Raw genomic sequence first — 17365 nt, forward strand, 5'->3', positions numbered from 1 at the left:
TGAAAAGGAATCTCTTGGCTTTCTCTAGGTTCTCCAAATGTAATTCTTGCATCCAATATGTAACAGAGCACTGTTTACTGAATCAAAGTTGCTTATGGAAAAAGGCTAATAGTAATTTTCACTTCAGTTTTAAGTAGTTCTCTCAAAAATGATTACCTTAAAACTTATTCTATCATTTTTTTTTTCTGTTTTGTTTTAATACAGGACTAAGCCTGGTTGGTTGATGTGCTAACAGGATCTATGAGAAATACATAACAGTAAGTTTAGTTCTTATTTTTGGTTCATCTGTGTCACAATTTTCTTCTACTTTCAAGGCATAAAAATGACTTCAATTTCCCTGTCTTAGGAGACATTTTTTTTTTTTTTCCATTTTATTTTATTTATTTTTTTTTCTTAATTTTTTTTAAATTTTATTTTATTTTTAAACTTTACATAACTGTATTAGTTTTGCCAAATATCAAAATGAATCCACCACAGGTATACATGTGTTCCCCATCCTGAACCCTCCTCCCTCCTCCCTCCCCATTCCATCCCTCTGGGTCGTCCCAGTGCACCAGCCCCAAGCATCCAGTATCGTGCATCGAACCTGGACTGGCAACTCATTTCATACATGATATTTTACATGTTTCAATGCCATTCTCCCAAATCTTCCCACCCTCTCCCTCTCCCACAGAGTCCATAAGACATTTTTAAAAAGTATGATTGACTATATATCCACATGTTGAAGTTTGAATTTTATGCATGTTCACACGAGCAAAACCGAATTAACCTAAGCATATATTATTATTTATGGGAAGAGAGAAACAATTAACACCAAAATTATGTTTAGAAACAGATTCTAGATTGTATGTTTTATTCCAGCATGACACCATGTTAACTGCTGTGTACACATAACACTTGTAATTATCTTTGGCAACAGATAATCAGAAAACTTGGCTTTAGACCAAGGTTTCAAACATGATACATGATAATTCTCTAAAATAAGCCTAAACTGAAATTATAACTCAATTTACTTCCCTCATCTACGGGATCCCTTCTGGAAACAGAGGAATGCAACTTCCCCCACCAGTCTCCCACATTTCAAAGAAATGGAATGAACCTGTAAAATGTACCAAATGGGCTAACATCATGACTGCTTTACTTACATACTGAGTTCTTTTGTGCTCCGCTGATTTGTCCTCCATGGCCCCCACTGCTGTCGTGGTGCTTCTGTCCCCTCCAGGAATGTACACTTTGTTGGGGCCTTGAGTGTTCATGTCACGGGGGAGTTTGACATCTCCTACTCCCAGAGCCTCACTCTTGTATTTCTTCACAAACTGCTCCATCTCCTTCACCTCTTTGGGAGATAACTCGTGGCATTTTGAAGGGTCCTGGTCATGGGCAGGGAGTTGCTTTGCCAACTGCTTCTTCCGGTACTGTGCCCCCTCTGAGCCTGCCACCGGCTGCTTCTCTTTGGGCAGCATTTGCATGTACTGCCTGGCCTAGACCACAAAGGAGACCAGTGTTAACTGGGAGATGCCTTGGCCATCAGACAAACGATACTGTATAACACTCATTGGAATCAAATTACTGAATAATTCAGTTTCATCCATTATTAACAATTGATCTTCATAATACAAGTTATCTTGAGATGTTAATATATTAAAAAACACATTAAAAACGGGGCAATAAATAGATTTAGTCAGTAAATATGAACACATTTTTTTCTTCATGAAAGCAAAGCTTTTTTTTTCACTTTGTAAAGACTTGGGTTACTAATGTTTACTTGTGCTAAAATTACTTTGCTATACACCTGAAACTAACACAACATTGTAAATCAACTATACTCCAATAAAATTCATAAAAAAACAAAGCCCCCCAAACAAACAAAAATACAACTGTATAACTGCAAAAGAAAACAATTTTTTTAAGCCACATGTTCAGAATGGCCTAAGGATCATCAGTATCCTATAAGAAAATGATATCACAAGATTCATTCTCATGATTTAACTAACCGTCTTAAAAGATTTCCAAATGTCTCATCTAGTTATTATATTAGTGGAAGGAGCTTGACACAAAATTGTTTTTTTTTTTTTTTGCCTTATATAGTAAAAGAAATATAGTGTTGACCGCCTTTTGAGTTACAAAAAATTGAAAGAAATTCTATTCTTTAGATTTTTTTAACCATCTTAAGAAAAATCTTCCCAAAAGTAACAAAGAAGTTACTAGCTTTATACAAAACATGTTTTTCATTTAATTACTGAAAATGTCATGCCATTTCTTTGAAAAGGTTAACACCGATTATCTATGTAGTGAGAAAAATTCTATGAGATATCTAATCTTACTTCCAAAAGTCCAATAGGAGTTGGAAGTCAAGGTAATGGGAACCCCAAAAAATAACAGACCTGAGGTCAATTAGGTCACTAAAAGAACTGCCCTAAATAAGTAGCCTAGGAACTGTAATAAAGGGACTTCCCTCCCCCTTATTATTTACCAATGCCTGATTCTGGACAGGAGGAGCCCATTCGTAGGTAACTGTATTGATGGAGACATTCTTCTTGGCAGCAACTGGATTGGTCAGTATCATAACATTGCGTTTATACATGGGAATTCCATCTGATTTTAGCTTTGCAATCAGGGTGGTGTACTTGGTGTCTTCAAAAAGTTTCCCCACTTTTCGATCCTCTTCATTGCTCAAGAGGACATCATGCTCTTCTTGGCCACACTTGCAGTTACGACATATTTTTCTATAATTTTGGAGATAAGCAGGCAATGATTAATTATACTTAATCAATCATACATATATAGTTCATAATATATTTTTACAAATATTCCTTATAATGGTATGCAAAGTCAAGTCTTATGACAGGTGAGGGTGAGGGGATTACAAGTAGCTATACATAAGTTTAAGTAAGGAGACATAAAAATGCATCTTTGCTTTGTAAGACTTTGAAGAAGGTTTTGATTAGAAAGTGCATGCTCAAGGGAGTATGGCTGAGGGTAACCCCATGTGATATTTCTCATTCTCTCAACCAGATATGCAAATAAAACAAAATCACCAAAAACTATCACAGAAAGCATTTTCATATTTTATTGCATGGTAGCAGCCATTACCTATTTTTTTTTCCCTAAGTGAGAGATAAAGAAGTTGATATAACTTTTCTCCTCAAGGACAGTAACCCAAGATTTATTAGTTTTTTTCATTTTCTTTCCTGTCCCCTTTCCAATTTCTTTTTCTCTCTTTTCTCATGTTCCATTTCCTTTCTCTTCCTTTCCCTTTCCTTTCCCCTTCTTTTATTTCTTCAAAACATTTAGTGACCACCTAACCTGTGCTCCCTTAAGTAAAAAAGACAGATAAAGTCTCTTCCCTTCTTATAGTTGAAAGACACAATCTCCCTTCCCCAATCTGGTGCAGCATGTAATCTTTCATTTATGCACCATATATGAGTGTCCACGTGCCAAGCAATGTACCTGATACTAGGACATAATGATGAAAATAATTAGGCCCAGTCTCTGACAGTCTAGAACTTATGCTTACCACCTGGTGAGGAGACAGACACTAAACAAATACACACACACACACACACACACACACATACCTATAAATGCATTTGTGATAATCACAGACTACTTTGGGAGGATATAATTTTGACTTGGAACTGGTGAGCAAAGGACTCCATAAGAACATTAATCCTAAGAAAGTGACATTTAGGTTGAAACCTGAAGGATGTGTAAAATGAAATGTGAACTGTGTGTGTGTGTTTGAGAAGAGGTAAAGACAGGAGAAGAAAAGCCTCCAGACATTTTGGGTAGAAAGAGTATGCGTGGTCGTCCTGTATTAGGAGAATGCGCCCTTAGGCCCTATGATCAGAGAAGTCTGGTATGTATGACTACAGTGAGCTAAGTAACTTGGGTAGTGACAAGGCTGGAAAGGTAGGCAAGCCTGAGATCATGCAGGGACTACTTGTGAGGCATATTAAGAAGTCTGGCTTTCACTGTAAGAGCAATCAGGAGGCTCTGAAGGCTTTTAAGTCATGGAATAACATGATTAGATCTATCATTTTCAAAAACTGTAATACCTGCCATATGGAGAAGGACTTAGGGATAGATGTAACTTAAAGCAGGAAGACCACTTAACACGTCAATGGTGCATCCAGTCTGCAAGGTCCTAAGGAACAGGGATTCTACTGCTATTTCAAAAGTGGAATTTACATCTTGGATGGTTACTGTTTTGGCCTGGGTAAGATGTGTAATAGCTTGCACTGAAGTATCTGATAGTGGAGATAAAAAGAAAGGGACAAATTTAAGATATCCTTAATGTGAAACTGGTCTTCCCTTGTGGCTCAGTGGTAAAACAATCTGCCTGCAATGGAGGTGACTCTCAGGAAACCTGGATTGGATCTCTGGGTCATGAAGATCCCCTGGAGAAGGAAATGACAACCAACTCCAGTATTCTTGCCTGGGAAACCCATGGACAGAGGAATCTGGCAGGCTACAGTCCATGGGGTACAAAGAGTTGGACAAGACTGAGTGACTAAACAAATAATGTGAAACAAATTAAGCCTTGTGAATACATTGATGAAGGGAAAACAGAATCAGTTAAAAAATGAACCCAGGTTTCTGGGATGAGTAAGATTGTAAAAGGAATGTAATTTATTAGATCATAAAAGCCAAATAAGAATAGAACTGAGGTATGGGATGAAAACGTTGGTGAAATCTATCCAAACTGAAATAATAAGTTTGAAATGCCTATAAAACAGGGTAAAGATATCAAGTAGATTATAGGATATATAGATCTATTATTAGAAACTGTAGCCTGGTGGAAAATATAAATTCAGAAGCCAGGGAATAACTTGAACAGAGCACTTTTCACCTCCTGAGAGAAGAACAGAGGCAGATGAGGGCTCAGGAGGGAGCCTGGTACAGGAGCAGAAGCTGGCAAAGATGACAGAGGAAAACAGAGAGTAGAAAGAATTTGTGGGATTAAAAATATAAGCTGGAACTAAAATACAGGACAATGATAGCATATAAGTTAGAGGGAGGAATCTGAGAGTTAAAAAAACATTTTAATATCCTTACATTGTTCAGGAAGATACTGAAGATAATAGATTAACATTGGATGTTGTTAACTATGTATGTTAAAATATCTAGATAACTGAAGAAAGAAATGTAATTTCTAACTATGACAAAAAGGGATGAAAATATGAAAATGTAATTAGTCAAACAAGATTGGAGAAAAATAAACTTGGGAACTTAGGACATGTAGAAAGCACAAATTAGATGGTTGATATAATCTAAGCATATCAACAGTCACAATAAATGGACTCATTTCTCCAGTTAAAAGATGAAGGCTTTCAGAAGATAATATAACAAAGTAGATATATTTAAACAGTTATATGCTGTTTAAGAAACTTAAATTTTAACCACATAGAAAGGATGAAAAGTATGATGATGCAAAAAGATTAACCTGGCAAATACCAGCAAAACATTGTTACATATATTGAAAGTGAAAGTTGCTCAGTTGTGTCCAACTCTTTGTGACCCCATGGACTAAGTCCATGGAATTCTCCAGGCCAGAATACTGGAGTGGGTAGCCTTTCCCTTCTACAAGGGATCATCCTAACCCAAGGATCGAACTCAGGTCTCCCACATTGCAGGTGGATTCTTGACCAACTGAGCCATGATATTAGGGAATACAATTAAGGCTTTTTCCCTTAATGAGTATCAGAGTCACTTCACAGTAACAAATATTTTAAAAAACACTTCTCTGCTATAACAATTAACTTAATACCACCTAATAACCTAACTTCAACATATATAAGCAAAAATAACAGAACTATTGGAGAAGGCAATGGCATGCCACTCCAGTACTCTTGCCTGGGAAATCCCATGGACGGAGGAGCCTGGAAGGCTGCAGTCCATGGGGTCGCTGAGGGTCGGACACGACTGAGCAACTTCACTTTCACTTTCATGCATTATAAGAAGCAAATGGACAAAGCCATCATTATGGTGAGATTTTAAAAAATTAGAGATAAAGATTTGAATAACACAAATATCAAGCCTGACCTAAGAGACACATGAAAGCATTATATCCAGTGATTGGAGAATATACATTCTTTTTACAACTATTTGAAACATTTTGAAAAATCAAACATCTGCTATGCCATAGAGCAAGTCTCAAGGACAGATCATCAACCAGATAAGCTGAACAGAATGCAGTTATGTTAAAAATCATCAACAAAAACATTTAAAAGTACTTTTAAAAAAAGACTCTTAAAAAATTAAATGTTGAAAGAAAAGAATTACAATATAAATTAAAACAAAAAATATTTTAGGAAAAAAGAAAGCAAAACTATTACTTCCTGAAACTTGTGAAATACAACTAAAGAGATGCTGAAGAGGAAAATTATAGTTAAGGTATGCTCAAATTAGAAAGAAGAATAAAAATTAATAAGCTAAGTGTTTAACTCAGGAGGTTAGGAAATATTCAGACAAAACCTAAAGTAAAAAGGAAAATAAGGACAATAACAGAAACTGATAAAGGTTTGCTTCTCATTGGATACAGAAAACATTCAATACATATCAACATTTCTTCTGATTACATTTAAAGTAATTTTAGTTGTAGAAAGGAATTAGGACTTTAGAAAGGGTTTCTGGGGAAAAAAGTCAGCAAGCACTCAGGATCCATCATACTTAGTGCATTCATTTTAGGATCTGAAGCAAGAAAGCAAAAATCTTGCCATTGCCACTTCATTCATTTTTCCTTGGGTACTAATCAGAGCAATAAGAAAGTTCAAAGAAATACAAGTGGTAAGGATTCATCAGAAAGGGAGAAACTTATGCATGCATAATTACACATGCTCAAATTGATCATATAAAAATGTATTAGCATCATTAAAAGCTTATTAATAAGTCTTTTGTATTTAAAATTAATATAAATCATTGGATTTCTCTACATCAGAAAATTACCAAAAAAAAAAACACCCCAATCTAAACACTTTGCCAAATAACAAATTATTAAATAATTATTTACTTTTATGTTGTTTTTCTTAAGGTGAGGTATGCAAACTGAAAATATTACATTGGACTTATACAGTCCCAGAAAGAGAGAGAAAGATAGTGTGTCAAGAGATGTGGAGTAGGGAGGCAAAATACTTCCCTTGTGTACACATCGGTCAGAATTCTTTATTTGGTAATAACTTGCTGAATAGTTTGCATATTCTAGTTCGGCTATAAAAGACTTACATCTGGTTATCTCATACTTTCATCTACTGGAAAGGAGCATACTATCCTACTACAGTATGTTCTTCATTCTTGTTCTTCAGTTAACAAAAACAATGTAATTATTCATAAAACTATCACAGTGCTTTTGGATCAAGTTTAAAATGACACCTTCCTGAGGGGAAAGAGGTGGGCTTGGAATTTAGTTCTTATATAAATAGTTCCTTATATGGCTGTGAACTATGGCATGCATCCTGGTATTAGCAAAGTGACTGACTAAAGAAGGAAGTAATAATGTTACAAAGATAGTGATAAATATTGGAGTTCCTTTAAAAATGTTTATTATCCAGGTGTACACCAGTATAACATGTATGCCATGAAATAAAGAGAGTAAGATTCTAAAATCTGAAGGATTAATAGTAAAAGAGTAAGTGAAACAAAGCCTATGGACTTTCTAAAGCATGAACTATACTATGACAAGCTGTAGCACGGTTAAATAAATTGTATTTACTATGAAAATGTTATATAAAAAAAAGTATATTAATCAATGACATACTAGCCATCTCTATACTGCTTCTTCTTATTAGTCTTGGTTATTCTTAGAAGATTTACATTCTGAGAAAATCTATATTCCCTGTCTACCCATTTACCTATCCAATATAACTTTATTATGCAAGTAAATTCAGGTTAAGATACCACACTGATAGCGCAGTGATGAGGGAAGAAGTAGTAGTTAAAGGAGTCAGCCTATGCCTGATTAACAGTTTCCTAAGTGGGGAAAACCTATGACTGATTGATGATCATTTTTAAAATCCCAATATATATAAGCCTCATCTGCTTCCTACTTATATATAAGCTCATCTGCATCCTTACTCCAAAACTGTGACCTGCAATAACAGAACTGGCAAGAATGTGACTCAAGAAGGGTAGGATGTTTCTTTTAGCCAGAGAGTCGTAATCAATGTAGCAGCTGGAATGACCACATTCGTTTGGGACTCTGAAAACCAGAGTTCCATTTCTGCAATAAAAAGGGACAGCTACAGCTATAAAAAGGCAAGAAAGAAACCCATAAAATCTGGGCCAGGTGCCAAGAGCTATCCTTGTGGAAAGGTGCACTATCCACTACTTATCTAGGTTTTAAAAAATATTTTGGGGGGGTTTTAGTCTACAGTGTTTTGTATTCTAATCTCCCATATTTAAATTAATTTTTTTTTAATTTTTAGAAATATCTTTTAGGAAATTTCAAGTCATTTGGAAAATAGTCAATAAATTTATTAAACAGAAAATTTTGTTGAGAAATTAGAGAAGAGAGAGATACCGTTATTTTTTATCTAAGAGAAAGTGTGAGGATGAGTAGGACATTTAAGAAAATAAGGAACTTTTAAAAATTTGTTTTAGACCAACCTGATTTAAAATGAAAACGGCATAGGTGAGCAGAGTATCCATGTGCAAGGGGCTATGTTATAAGGTGTGTACAGTATGTTTCTTCAGATGATTCACATGTAACTTTTGATGATATGTGTAAGGCTTAAAAAGTTTATTTTTATTAAATTTATTTGAGCTATTCGTTTGAGGGAAGTATTTAAATCAGCTCCTGTACTTAGCACAGCCGTCATATCTCTAAATCTCCTAAACTGCCCTACAGCATTTCTGCCCAAATTTTCCATGGGAGGTTAATTAAAGTTGTGTGAAGGGGAAATGTAGGAGAGACTCTGAATTACGTTAGTTTAAAACAGTCTTTTTTATATGACTTTCTAAAAAGATGTGAGGGTAGACTGGTAGACCGGGAAGCTCTATGATGTAGGGTGAGAAGGGCTATTTGTCCTAAAAAGCTGTTAACACATACACATGCAAAGATTAATATGCATGACAAATCAGAACTGTTAACTCACAATTTTATATTACAACTTCAGAGTTCTTGAGTTAAGTTCAAGAGAGTACAAAACTTACCAAAAGCACTGCTCAGAAAAGTAGATATATAGTTTCAAGCTGAAAGCAGTCAAGAAACTATCCCTCATAGCTTCTCAAAAGAGAAGTTATTTTTGTAGCACTATTTGTAAAAATTATTATTTTTCCAAGGCAAGTAGTAGCAACTGGAGTGCTCTGACATACCGCCAGCAGTCATAGTGATTTAACAGAATGGTCATGACACTGCTATAAACGAATAATTTAAAAGGGTTGGAAGCTGCCCTTTTACAACAGGGATATACATATATGGACTTAAGAGTGGGCCTCTGTTATAGAATTCAACACAAGCATTAATCCATATATGGTGGGGAATTTTCAGTTTTCAGCCAGCTCTAACCCAATCAGAAATTCTCTGGAGAGATGTATGCTATATTTATTCAAATAACACTTATCTTGTAAAATGCAACTGTTTTATTGAAACGATTTATCGAGGATTAAATAAAATAATAATTTTATTACTTATTCTATTACTTATATAATAAATGATCTATGGTTCCAATGATATTACTTTCAAAATAATTGGCTATAAACTTGATATCCTGGGTTTGTCTTGCATTTCATAAATATTTGTTATTTCTAAATATTACTTATAAGTGTGCCCAGAAGATAGTAGTTTCTATACGATAAGTATTAATATCAGGTATCCTCAATCTTTTATATTCCTCTAGCTTTGTAATTACTGGTACATTGAAAAAAAGGAGAGCTCACAGTTACAATATTTTTGTCCACCATGTCTATGCTGCAAAAGTGCCACACTGGTAGGGCGCACAGCCGGTGCAGTCCTCAGTCCACTGGGCAGAAGAGTGTGAATGTGGGTTCAAGTTTTTGTTATGTCCTGTAGAAAAGTGGTGATAAGGAAGGTTTTGGTAGGCTTTGGTAGGTCCAAATTCCAGCTCTGCCATCTATAAGCCATGCCTTAGTAAGTTATTTAACTTTCCTTAGGTCTTTGACTTCTCAAATATAAAATAGGAATACTACCACTTATCTCAAAAGGTATTATGAGGATGAGGTACAATCAAGTAAATAAAGTGCTGTGATAAGCAGAATTTTAAGACAGTCCCTATGACCTTCACCTTGGTATTACTCCTATTATGTTAACTTTATATGGAAAAGGAGAGATTATCCAGGTGTGCCAAATCTAATCACAAGAGCCCTTAAAAAATAATAAGTTCTCTGGCTGGGAGTATAAGAGGAATTTGAAAAGATCAGAGGTACAGAAAGGATTCTAAGCCAACTATGTTGGCTTGGAGGTTGCCATGTGAGTGGCTTCCAGAGGCTGAGAGTAGCCCCTGGCTAACAGCCAACAAGGAAACAGGGACCTCAGATCTACAATCACAGAGAAATAAATTCTACCTACCTAAGGAGTGAGCCTGGAGGCAGATTCTTAGAGCTCAACCTGGCCAACACCCTGATTTCAGCCTTTTAGGAGCCTAAGCAGAGAATCCAGCTAAGCAGCCCAGATTTCTGACCTAAAGCACAAATGGATGTTGAGTTAATTAACATCCAGTTATTGTTTTAACCTGCTAAATTTATAGTAATTTGTTATGGAGCAACAGACAAGTGTTTATTGGTGTGCGACAAAGAAGATGTTCATGTATTTCTTACTAAGAACAAACAGGCTCAAATAAGTCTTTTCTTAAAAACTCCTTTGGGTTTTAAGTTCGATCTGTAAAATGAGCTTTGGCTAGCTAACTTATGAATCCCACTCTAAATGTTCGTATGTCTAAGAGTTTGTTTTCAGCTTTTTACAGCCTTTGAGACACACTTTGAACAGGCAGTCATGCCTGCTGGCTCTCTCCCACTCACTCTCTAGACCCACTCTGCACAGTACCCTGTGCAGTGCCTTAGCAGGCAGACACTTAAGGACTGTGGCAACGGGCTACCTTGCCCCACCAATGGAAAGCACCAGCAGGGGAGGTCCGAACAATGAAGAAAATGAAATTTGAGCATTTATTTCCTAGATTTCTACAAGTGTACAAGGTGCTAAAGGGGAAAATGATTCACTTTACTTGGGTGTGTGTGGACCAGGAAAAGAGGGTGCTATGGAATGAACAGGGTCCCTCCCCCAATTCATATCTTGAAGCTCTAACCCCTGATGTGACTGTACTGGGAGAGCTTATAGGAGGTAGAACTTAAATGAGATCATAAGGGTGGAGTTCTAATCTGAAAAGATTGGTGGCCATATAATAAGAGGAGAGAGACATTCTCTCTCTGCATGTACACACAGAGAAAAGGGAATGTGAGGATACGGCCAGGAGGTGGCCATCTACAAACCAGGAAGTGGTTCCTCACCAGAACCCAACCATGCTCATGTTTTAGTCTTAGGCTTCTAGTCTCCAGAAGTGTAAGACAATACATTTCTGCTATTAAGAAACCAGTCTATGGTATTTTACTACAGAAGATGAGCTGACTCATATAGGGAGCAAAGATGACTTCTCAGAGACATTGCCTGGGCCAAGACGTGAAGAGAACAGGAAGGACTTTTTGTTTCCGTGTGGTGAGATTTCTTTTTAGTTTGACCCTACAGGGTCTTTCCAGGCAAAGGGAACATGAGATAAGGCACAGAAATTTTAGGAAACAGCATGTGTCTAAGTAATTGAAGCATAGGGTACTTGAAATGGAAGGAAGGTTGGAAGAGTAAGCAGAGGACAGATATTGAGGTTTAACATCAAAGGCCAAAGACTTTGGTCAAAGGATCAAGTCCAGTGGGAAAGCATTAAGATTCTTAAGCTATTGGTAAGTACACAATAGTATCCATTTTCAAAAGACCATTCTTGTGGCTGCATAGAAGGTCAGACTGATAAAAGTGAAGAATAACTAGGCTCTGATTTTCACAATGTGCTCCAAGAAGCCCTAAGCGTCTTAGAAGTCAAGGGTCACCATGAAGATGGAGGAGGAGGTTAAGTGGGCAGGAACTTGAGACCCCATGTCTATTTCAATCACAGCAGTTCTGTGACCCCGGACCAAATCTGAAATCTTTGTTACACTCAGGACAACCAGCCTTAGAAAGTCTGTAAAAGTCTTCAAAGACTGTACTGAAAATGGCTCATCTAGAGGTCAAAGGGACTTACCCTCAAGCTTCCCAGCTGTGGTGAAAAGGTCAAGGAATTATTAAAAATTCTGAGAAATGTGTCTGGACTGATGCCAGGAAGAAGACAGAACTACTAAATAACACCATTTGTACTGACTATATAAATCCAAGTTGGACTGGAAGCTGTGGCAAAGCCCTAGTCTTTTATGAACATGTGTGAATATGTATGTATGTTCAGTTGCATCTGACTCTTTGTGACCCCATGGACTGTAGCCCACCAGGCTCCTCTGTCCATGGGATTCTCCAGGCGACAATGCTGGAGTGGGTTGCCATTTTCTACTCCAGGAGCTTCCCGGCTCAGAGATTGGACCCTCGTCTCTTGTGTCTCCTGGATTGTTAGGTGGATTCTTTACCACTGAGCCAGCTGGGAAGCCCTAGAACAATGTGTATCAGGAAGGAAAGAAACATGGTACATTAATACAGAGCAACAACAGAATAAATCCATGTAAATGGGGAATAAGAGAAAACAAAAAACTTATCTAAAGAGGTAACATTTAAGCCATGATCTGAGGGTTGAGCAGCTACCCAACAGCATAAAGAGGCCAATATCATTTGTGCAGACTATGTAAGGGAAAATGTAGGGGAAAAAACTGGATTATGGGGGATAAATAACTTCTCAAATACTTTAGGGAACATAGGGAAACTAGTAAATCAATATCTACACTTTGGGTAAGATCAGGGACTTTTATCTTTCTTCAGTTCAGTCCCTCAGTCGTGTCTGACTCTTTGCGACCCCATGAACCGCAGCACGCCAGGCCTTCCTGTCCATCACCGACTCCCAGAGTCTACCCAAACCGATGTCCATTGAGTCAGTGACGCCATCCAACCATCTCATCCTCTGCCGTCCCCTTCTCCTCCTGCCCTGGATCTCTCCCAGTATCAGGGTCCTTTCAAATGAGTCAGCTCTTCGCATCAGGTGGCCAAAGTATTGGAGTTAGCACATGGCAAAATATCTAAATCATAACAGATGCTTGGTGAATGTGTGTGGAACAGCAAATAACTCAGCCTGAGTTCTGAGACCCTGGGAGATCAGGCAGCAACATGCTAATGAAAATACAATTAGGTAGTAGTCAGAGTTTGTTTCTTTTTACTTGCATAAGGTTTCTCATAAGCAACCTGAGGCAATCAGAAACACAAGACGTTTGCAGGTCCCTAGAGGGTAAAATTATTCAACAACTACCACCTCTAGGAAGAGTTTCAACTGATGTGACTTTTGTCAAGTGCCCATAAATGGATAAATGGACCAGTCAGTGTGAACAAGGAAATGACGTACCATGACTGGGACAGCTTACATCACATACCCAACACTGTGGTTAGTAACCAGAAGAAAAGTGAAACTGAGGTCCCTCAGTCGTGTCTGACTCTTTGCAACTCCATGGACTGTAGCCCACCAGGCTTCTCCATCCATGGGGTTTTCTAGGCAAGAATACTGGAGTGGGTTGCCATTTCCTTCTCCAGGGGATCTACCCCACCCAGGGATCAAACCCAGGTCTCCCGCATTGCAGGCAGATGCTTTATACTCTGAGCCACCAGGGAAGCCCAACCAGAAGAAGATGTAGTCTTTTATGGTTCTTAACAGATTCTCAGAAAATACTGAGGATAAGGAGATGAGACTACATGAAAAAATGATAATAAATAAAGTGATTTTCATCTCACTGCTCTTATCTGACATTTTTATCTGAAAATATCAGATGTTATCTACAATACAAAAATAATATACAGCAAATAAGAACTACTATAAACTAACCTGCTTTAGAGAAAAGATACCATCGCTGAGGAAAGAGCTTTAAATAAAAATCTCATTAGCAGTTTTGGCAAATGCATAGTCAAACTAAAAAGAGCATGATTTGAGACTGCAAAGCAAGAACTGTGCCCAGCAGAGGGCAGTGCAGCTCTCCATAAAACCCACTGAGTACAAAGAGCTGTGTTCTCATTAGGAGCTGAAATATTCTAATGCATGACAACTATTTTGTGTCTGGTGACTTTACCTTTCCAAAATATTACAGACATATTCACAAACTGCTATGTCCCTTGAAGAGGCAGCACAAAGAAGAGGCAGTACAGTCTTGCAATTTTAAAATTCCCTGGGCCATTTTAGTTCCTTACACATAAAGAACTGTATCATTATTTGGGGGAGGGCTAAGGTTTCCTTTGCCTTCACTATTTAAAACAACTGTCCTTGTTTCCTAAAACTTATTATATAAATGAGCTTTTAAAGAAACTTAATACCCCAAATTTTATTTTACATTCCTCTTTAACTTATACTGTATACAACCCTATAGCCGATGACATTTTTTATTCTACAATGTTTCCTATGGAAATATGCAGTGCAAGAGTGGTCCTCAAATGAGATTCATTCTAACAGTCAGGTGCCGTCCTAATGATGTATGGTTGATCACTTTAATTTTTTTCTTCTAGCAATAATATGCTAATTCTAACTTTGAACACTTATAAACTAACATTATGGTCTTGGCAGCCACTGATGAACGACATTTATGTTCTTTACAAGAATGGATTTAAAATACCAATTTTAGGTTTATATGACAGAGAATAATGATTAAAAAAAAACATGCAAATAAGAGCTATAAAAAATTCACATTTTTGATCCACTAACATTTGTCTTCCATATGTAGGCACTTGATTCAAATCAAAACAATGGCAACGGATTATCATTTTTTTTAACTCAAGCTTTTCAAAGGTTTTCAGTAGTAAATTTACAGCTGAAAATTTTTTGGGAAAAAAAAAAAAAAAACTAGATTCAAGTCCATTTCCTGACAACTAGGACATGAATACTCAATTCATTGTATTTATTGTTTAATCACAAATATACAGATGAGATGTGCATAGTTGTCCATTTTAATAAAAGAATATAGTTGCCCATTCTTAATAAAAGAATAACAATTAATAAATAGTCTTTCAGGATTACCATAAACTTATTTGCCACTCAGAGAAGAGACATATTCAATATCTTAGTCTCATAGTAAAACTGAAAACCAGCAAATAAATCAAGCAAATAAATACAGTCACTATAGCCCAATAAGCTCAAATAATGATAAGAAGTCAGAATAGCTTTATTTCTTATTTCTTAGAAAATAATACAATAGATCACAACTTATCAACCATGATGGATAACTTGTAAGCAGTCTCCACTATCTGAGGAAGCAGTGCCAAAAAGCAGAAATACTAATGTGGTTTTAGTTTTCAAAACATTACCTCCAGAAGTGCAGTTCGAATCCCTCACATTTTTCTTTGCATTTTAAACAGGGGGCTCCAAATCCTTGCTCATGACCTAGACCCATCTGTTAAAGAGAAAACAACATGGATTTACTATTATGTTTTTTAAAAATCTTTTAAAAAATCAATAGACCACAACTTTAATTCCATTTACCACTCCTCTTGATATAACTTTCAAACAAATCTTTCATGAGTATCACATTGTTTAGTCAGTGATGACACCCAGGTATGCTATATGGCGATTCCAAGTGCATACACAACATACCCTGTATTCTTATTGCTTTTTTCATATATATAATACTACACATATTGCAAAAGTCACAAAAAGTCATGAATTTATCTTTTTGGCCACTACATGCCCTGTATATAATAGGTACAGGGAACAGTCAGAAGAGCCAGAGCTTGGAAAGCAAGCCTGGCCCCAAATGACATATTTTTTGGCAAACAAGGAATATGCAAATAATTTGGGGAAATATTGTTTTAATTATTTAAATATTGATTTAATATTATTATTTTATTTTTGATAAATATAATAATAATAGCAACAACAAACATACTGAATGACAGGGATAGAGATGAGCACTTATCTCACTGAAATTTTACAGACCTCATAAAATACTTATAAAGTAGGCAATTCTATTCTCCATCTTAAGAGATGACAACTGAAACTCTGAGAGGCCACAGAGCTTACTTAAGATCAACGTGTTAATAAATGGTGTACGAGAGATCTGACTCCAGGTCTGATTCCAAGGTCTGTGCTCTTAGGCCCTAGATAGGGGTGCAGGGATTGTACTATTGCCCTTATATAGCAAACCATTTTTTTCCCTTCTACCATATTAACAGTAATTCTCAGGAACTGCTGAGACATGACTTAATAAGCAAAAGAGGAGGGGTACAGATGAGGGAAGGACACCAGAAGGCAATATAAGCTCTGTACCCAACTACTGGTATTAGAGTGAAAAAGATCAACTAGCTTTGCTTCAGCACATCAACAAATCACCAGTGCTTCGATTCTTCATATCACTGACTGCTGACAGATTTGTTACTGTTTAGTGTCTGGAGTGAGTGTTACAAGTCAGACAAGAGATTTTTTTCAATGGCTCCCTTTTGTAGCTTTACCAAGTTGTGTTTGTCACTGCAATCAAAACCACAAAATTCTGTAAAGCAACTATCCTTCAATTAAAAAATTTAAAACAAAACAAAACACATTGTAACTTGTTCCATGAGAGATCAGCTTGATCAGTCCATGAAGTTTAAATGAAGCCCTTCCTTTTTTCTTAAGAATTTTACCACATCCTTTTACATAACTAAGGGCATATTCAAAACCAGCTGGTCTACCCAGCTGCTTAGGAGAACCTACGATTTTTAAAGTTAGACTTTAAAAAACATTTCAAGAATATTTGCTAAAATTGATAAAAATCTGTCCAGCATTAACTACGCTTTATTACCTTTGCCATATCTCCATTACCATTTTCAAAAGATTAAAAATTCTCTAAATTGTACATTTTAACACTAGCCACTTGTTTTTTTTTTTGAAAGAATCAAATTATTCTCTTGTCACTTATCATTATAGTTCACAGTACAGAAATAAAATGGATTACCAAAAGACAGATTCTAGCTATTTTAGTTTACTGGTCTTTTGCGATTAACATAATTAAAGAGTTTTTTCTCCACTACAATACTCATAGTAAAATGAACAGCAAATCTAAAAAGGCCAATTATTTTTCCAGCCCCTTCTAGTTTTCCATTACAGGAGAGGTAACGATCCTGAATCTGTCTGGTATATGGATTTGCCTCATACTATGTTCCATGTATCTCCTGCTAAACTGAATCTCAGATGAAAATTAAGATTATATTATTAAGGCTTAATCA

General features: G+C 36.4%; 1 protein-coding gene across 1 annotated transcript in view; it reads right to left on the reverse strand.

The window, feature by feature from the left end:
• The window catches only part of TES (testin LIM domain protein), a 62769-nt gene that overhangs the window by 10415 nt on the left and 34989 nt on the right, over window positions 1-17365 (reverse strand). Inside the window, exons 2-4 of the mRNA XM_055590315.1 lie at window positions 15473-15558; window positions 2474-2726; window positions 1146-1481 (exon numbers count right to left, since the gene is read on the reverse strand). Coding sequence (XP_055446290.1) covers window positions 1146-1481; window positions 2474-2726; window positions 15473-15558 — 675 coding nt within the window. The remainder of the gene's footprint in view (window positions 1-1145; window positions 1482-2473; window positions 2727-15472; window positions 15559-17365) is intronic.

This window comes from Bubalus kerabau, chromosome 8 (assembly GCF_029407905.1).
Source record: "Bubalus kerabau isolate K-KA32 ecotype Philippines breed swamp buffalo chromosome 8, PCC_UOA_SB_1v2, whole genome shotgun sequence".
Classification (NCBI taxonomy): domain Eukaryota; kingdom Metazoa; phylum Chordata; class Mammalia; order Artiodactyla; family Bovidae; genus Bubalus; species Bubalus kerabau.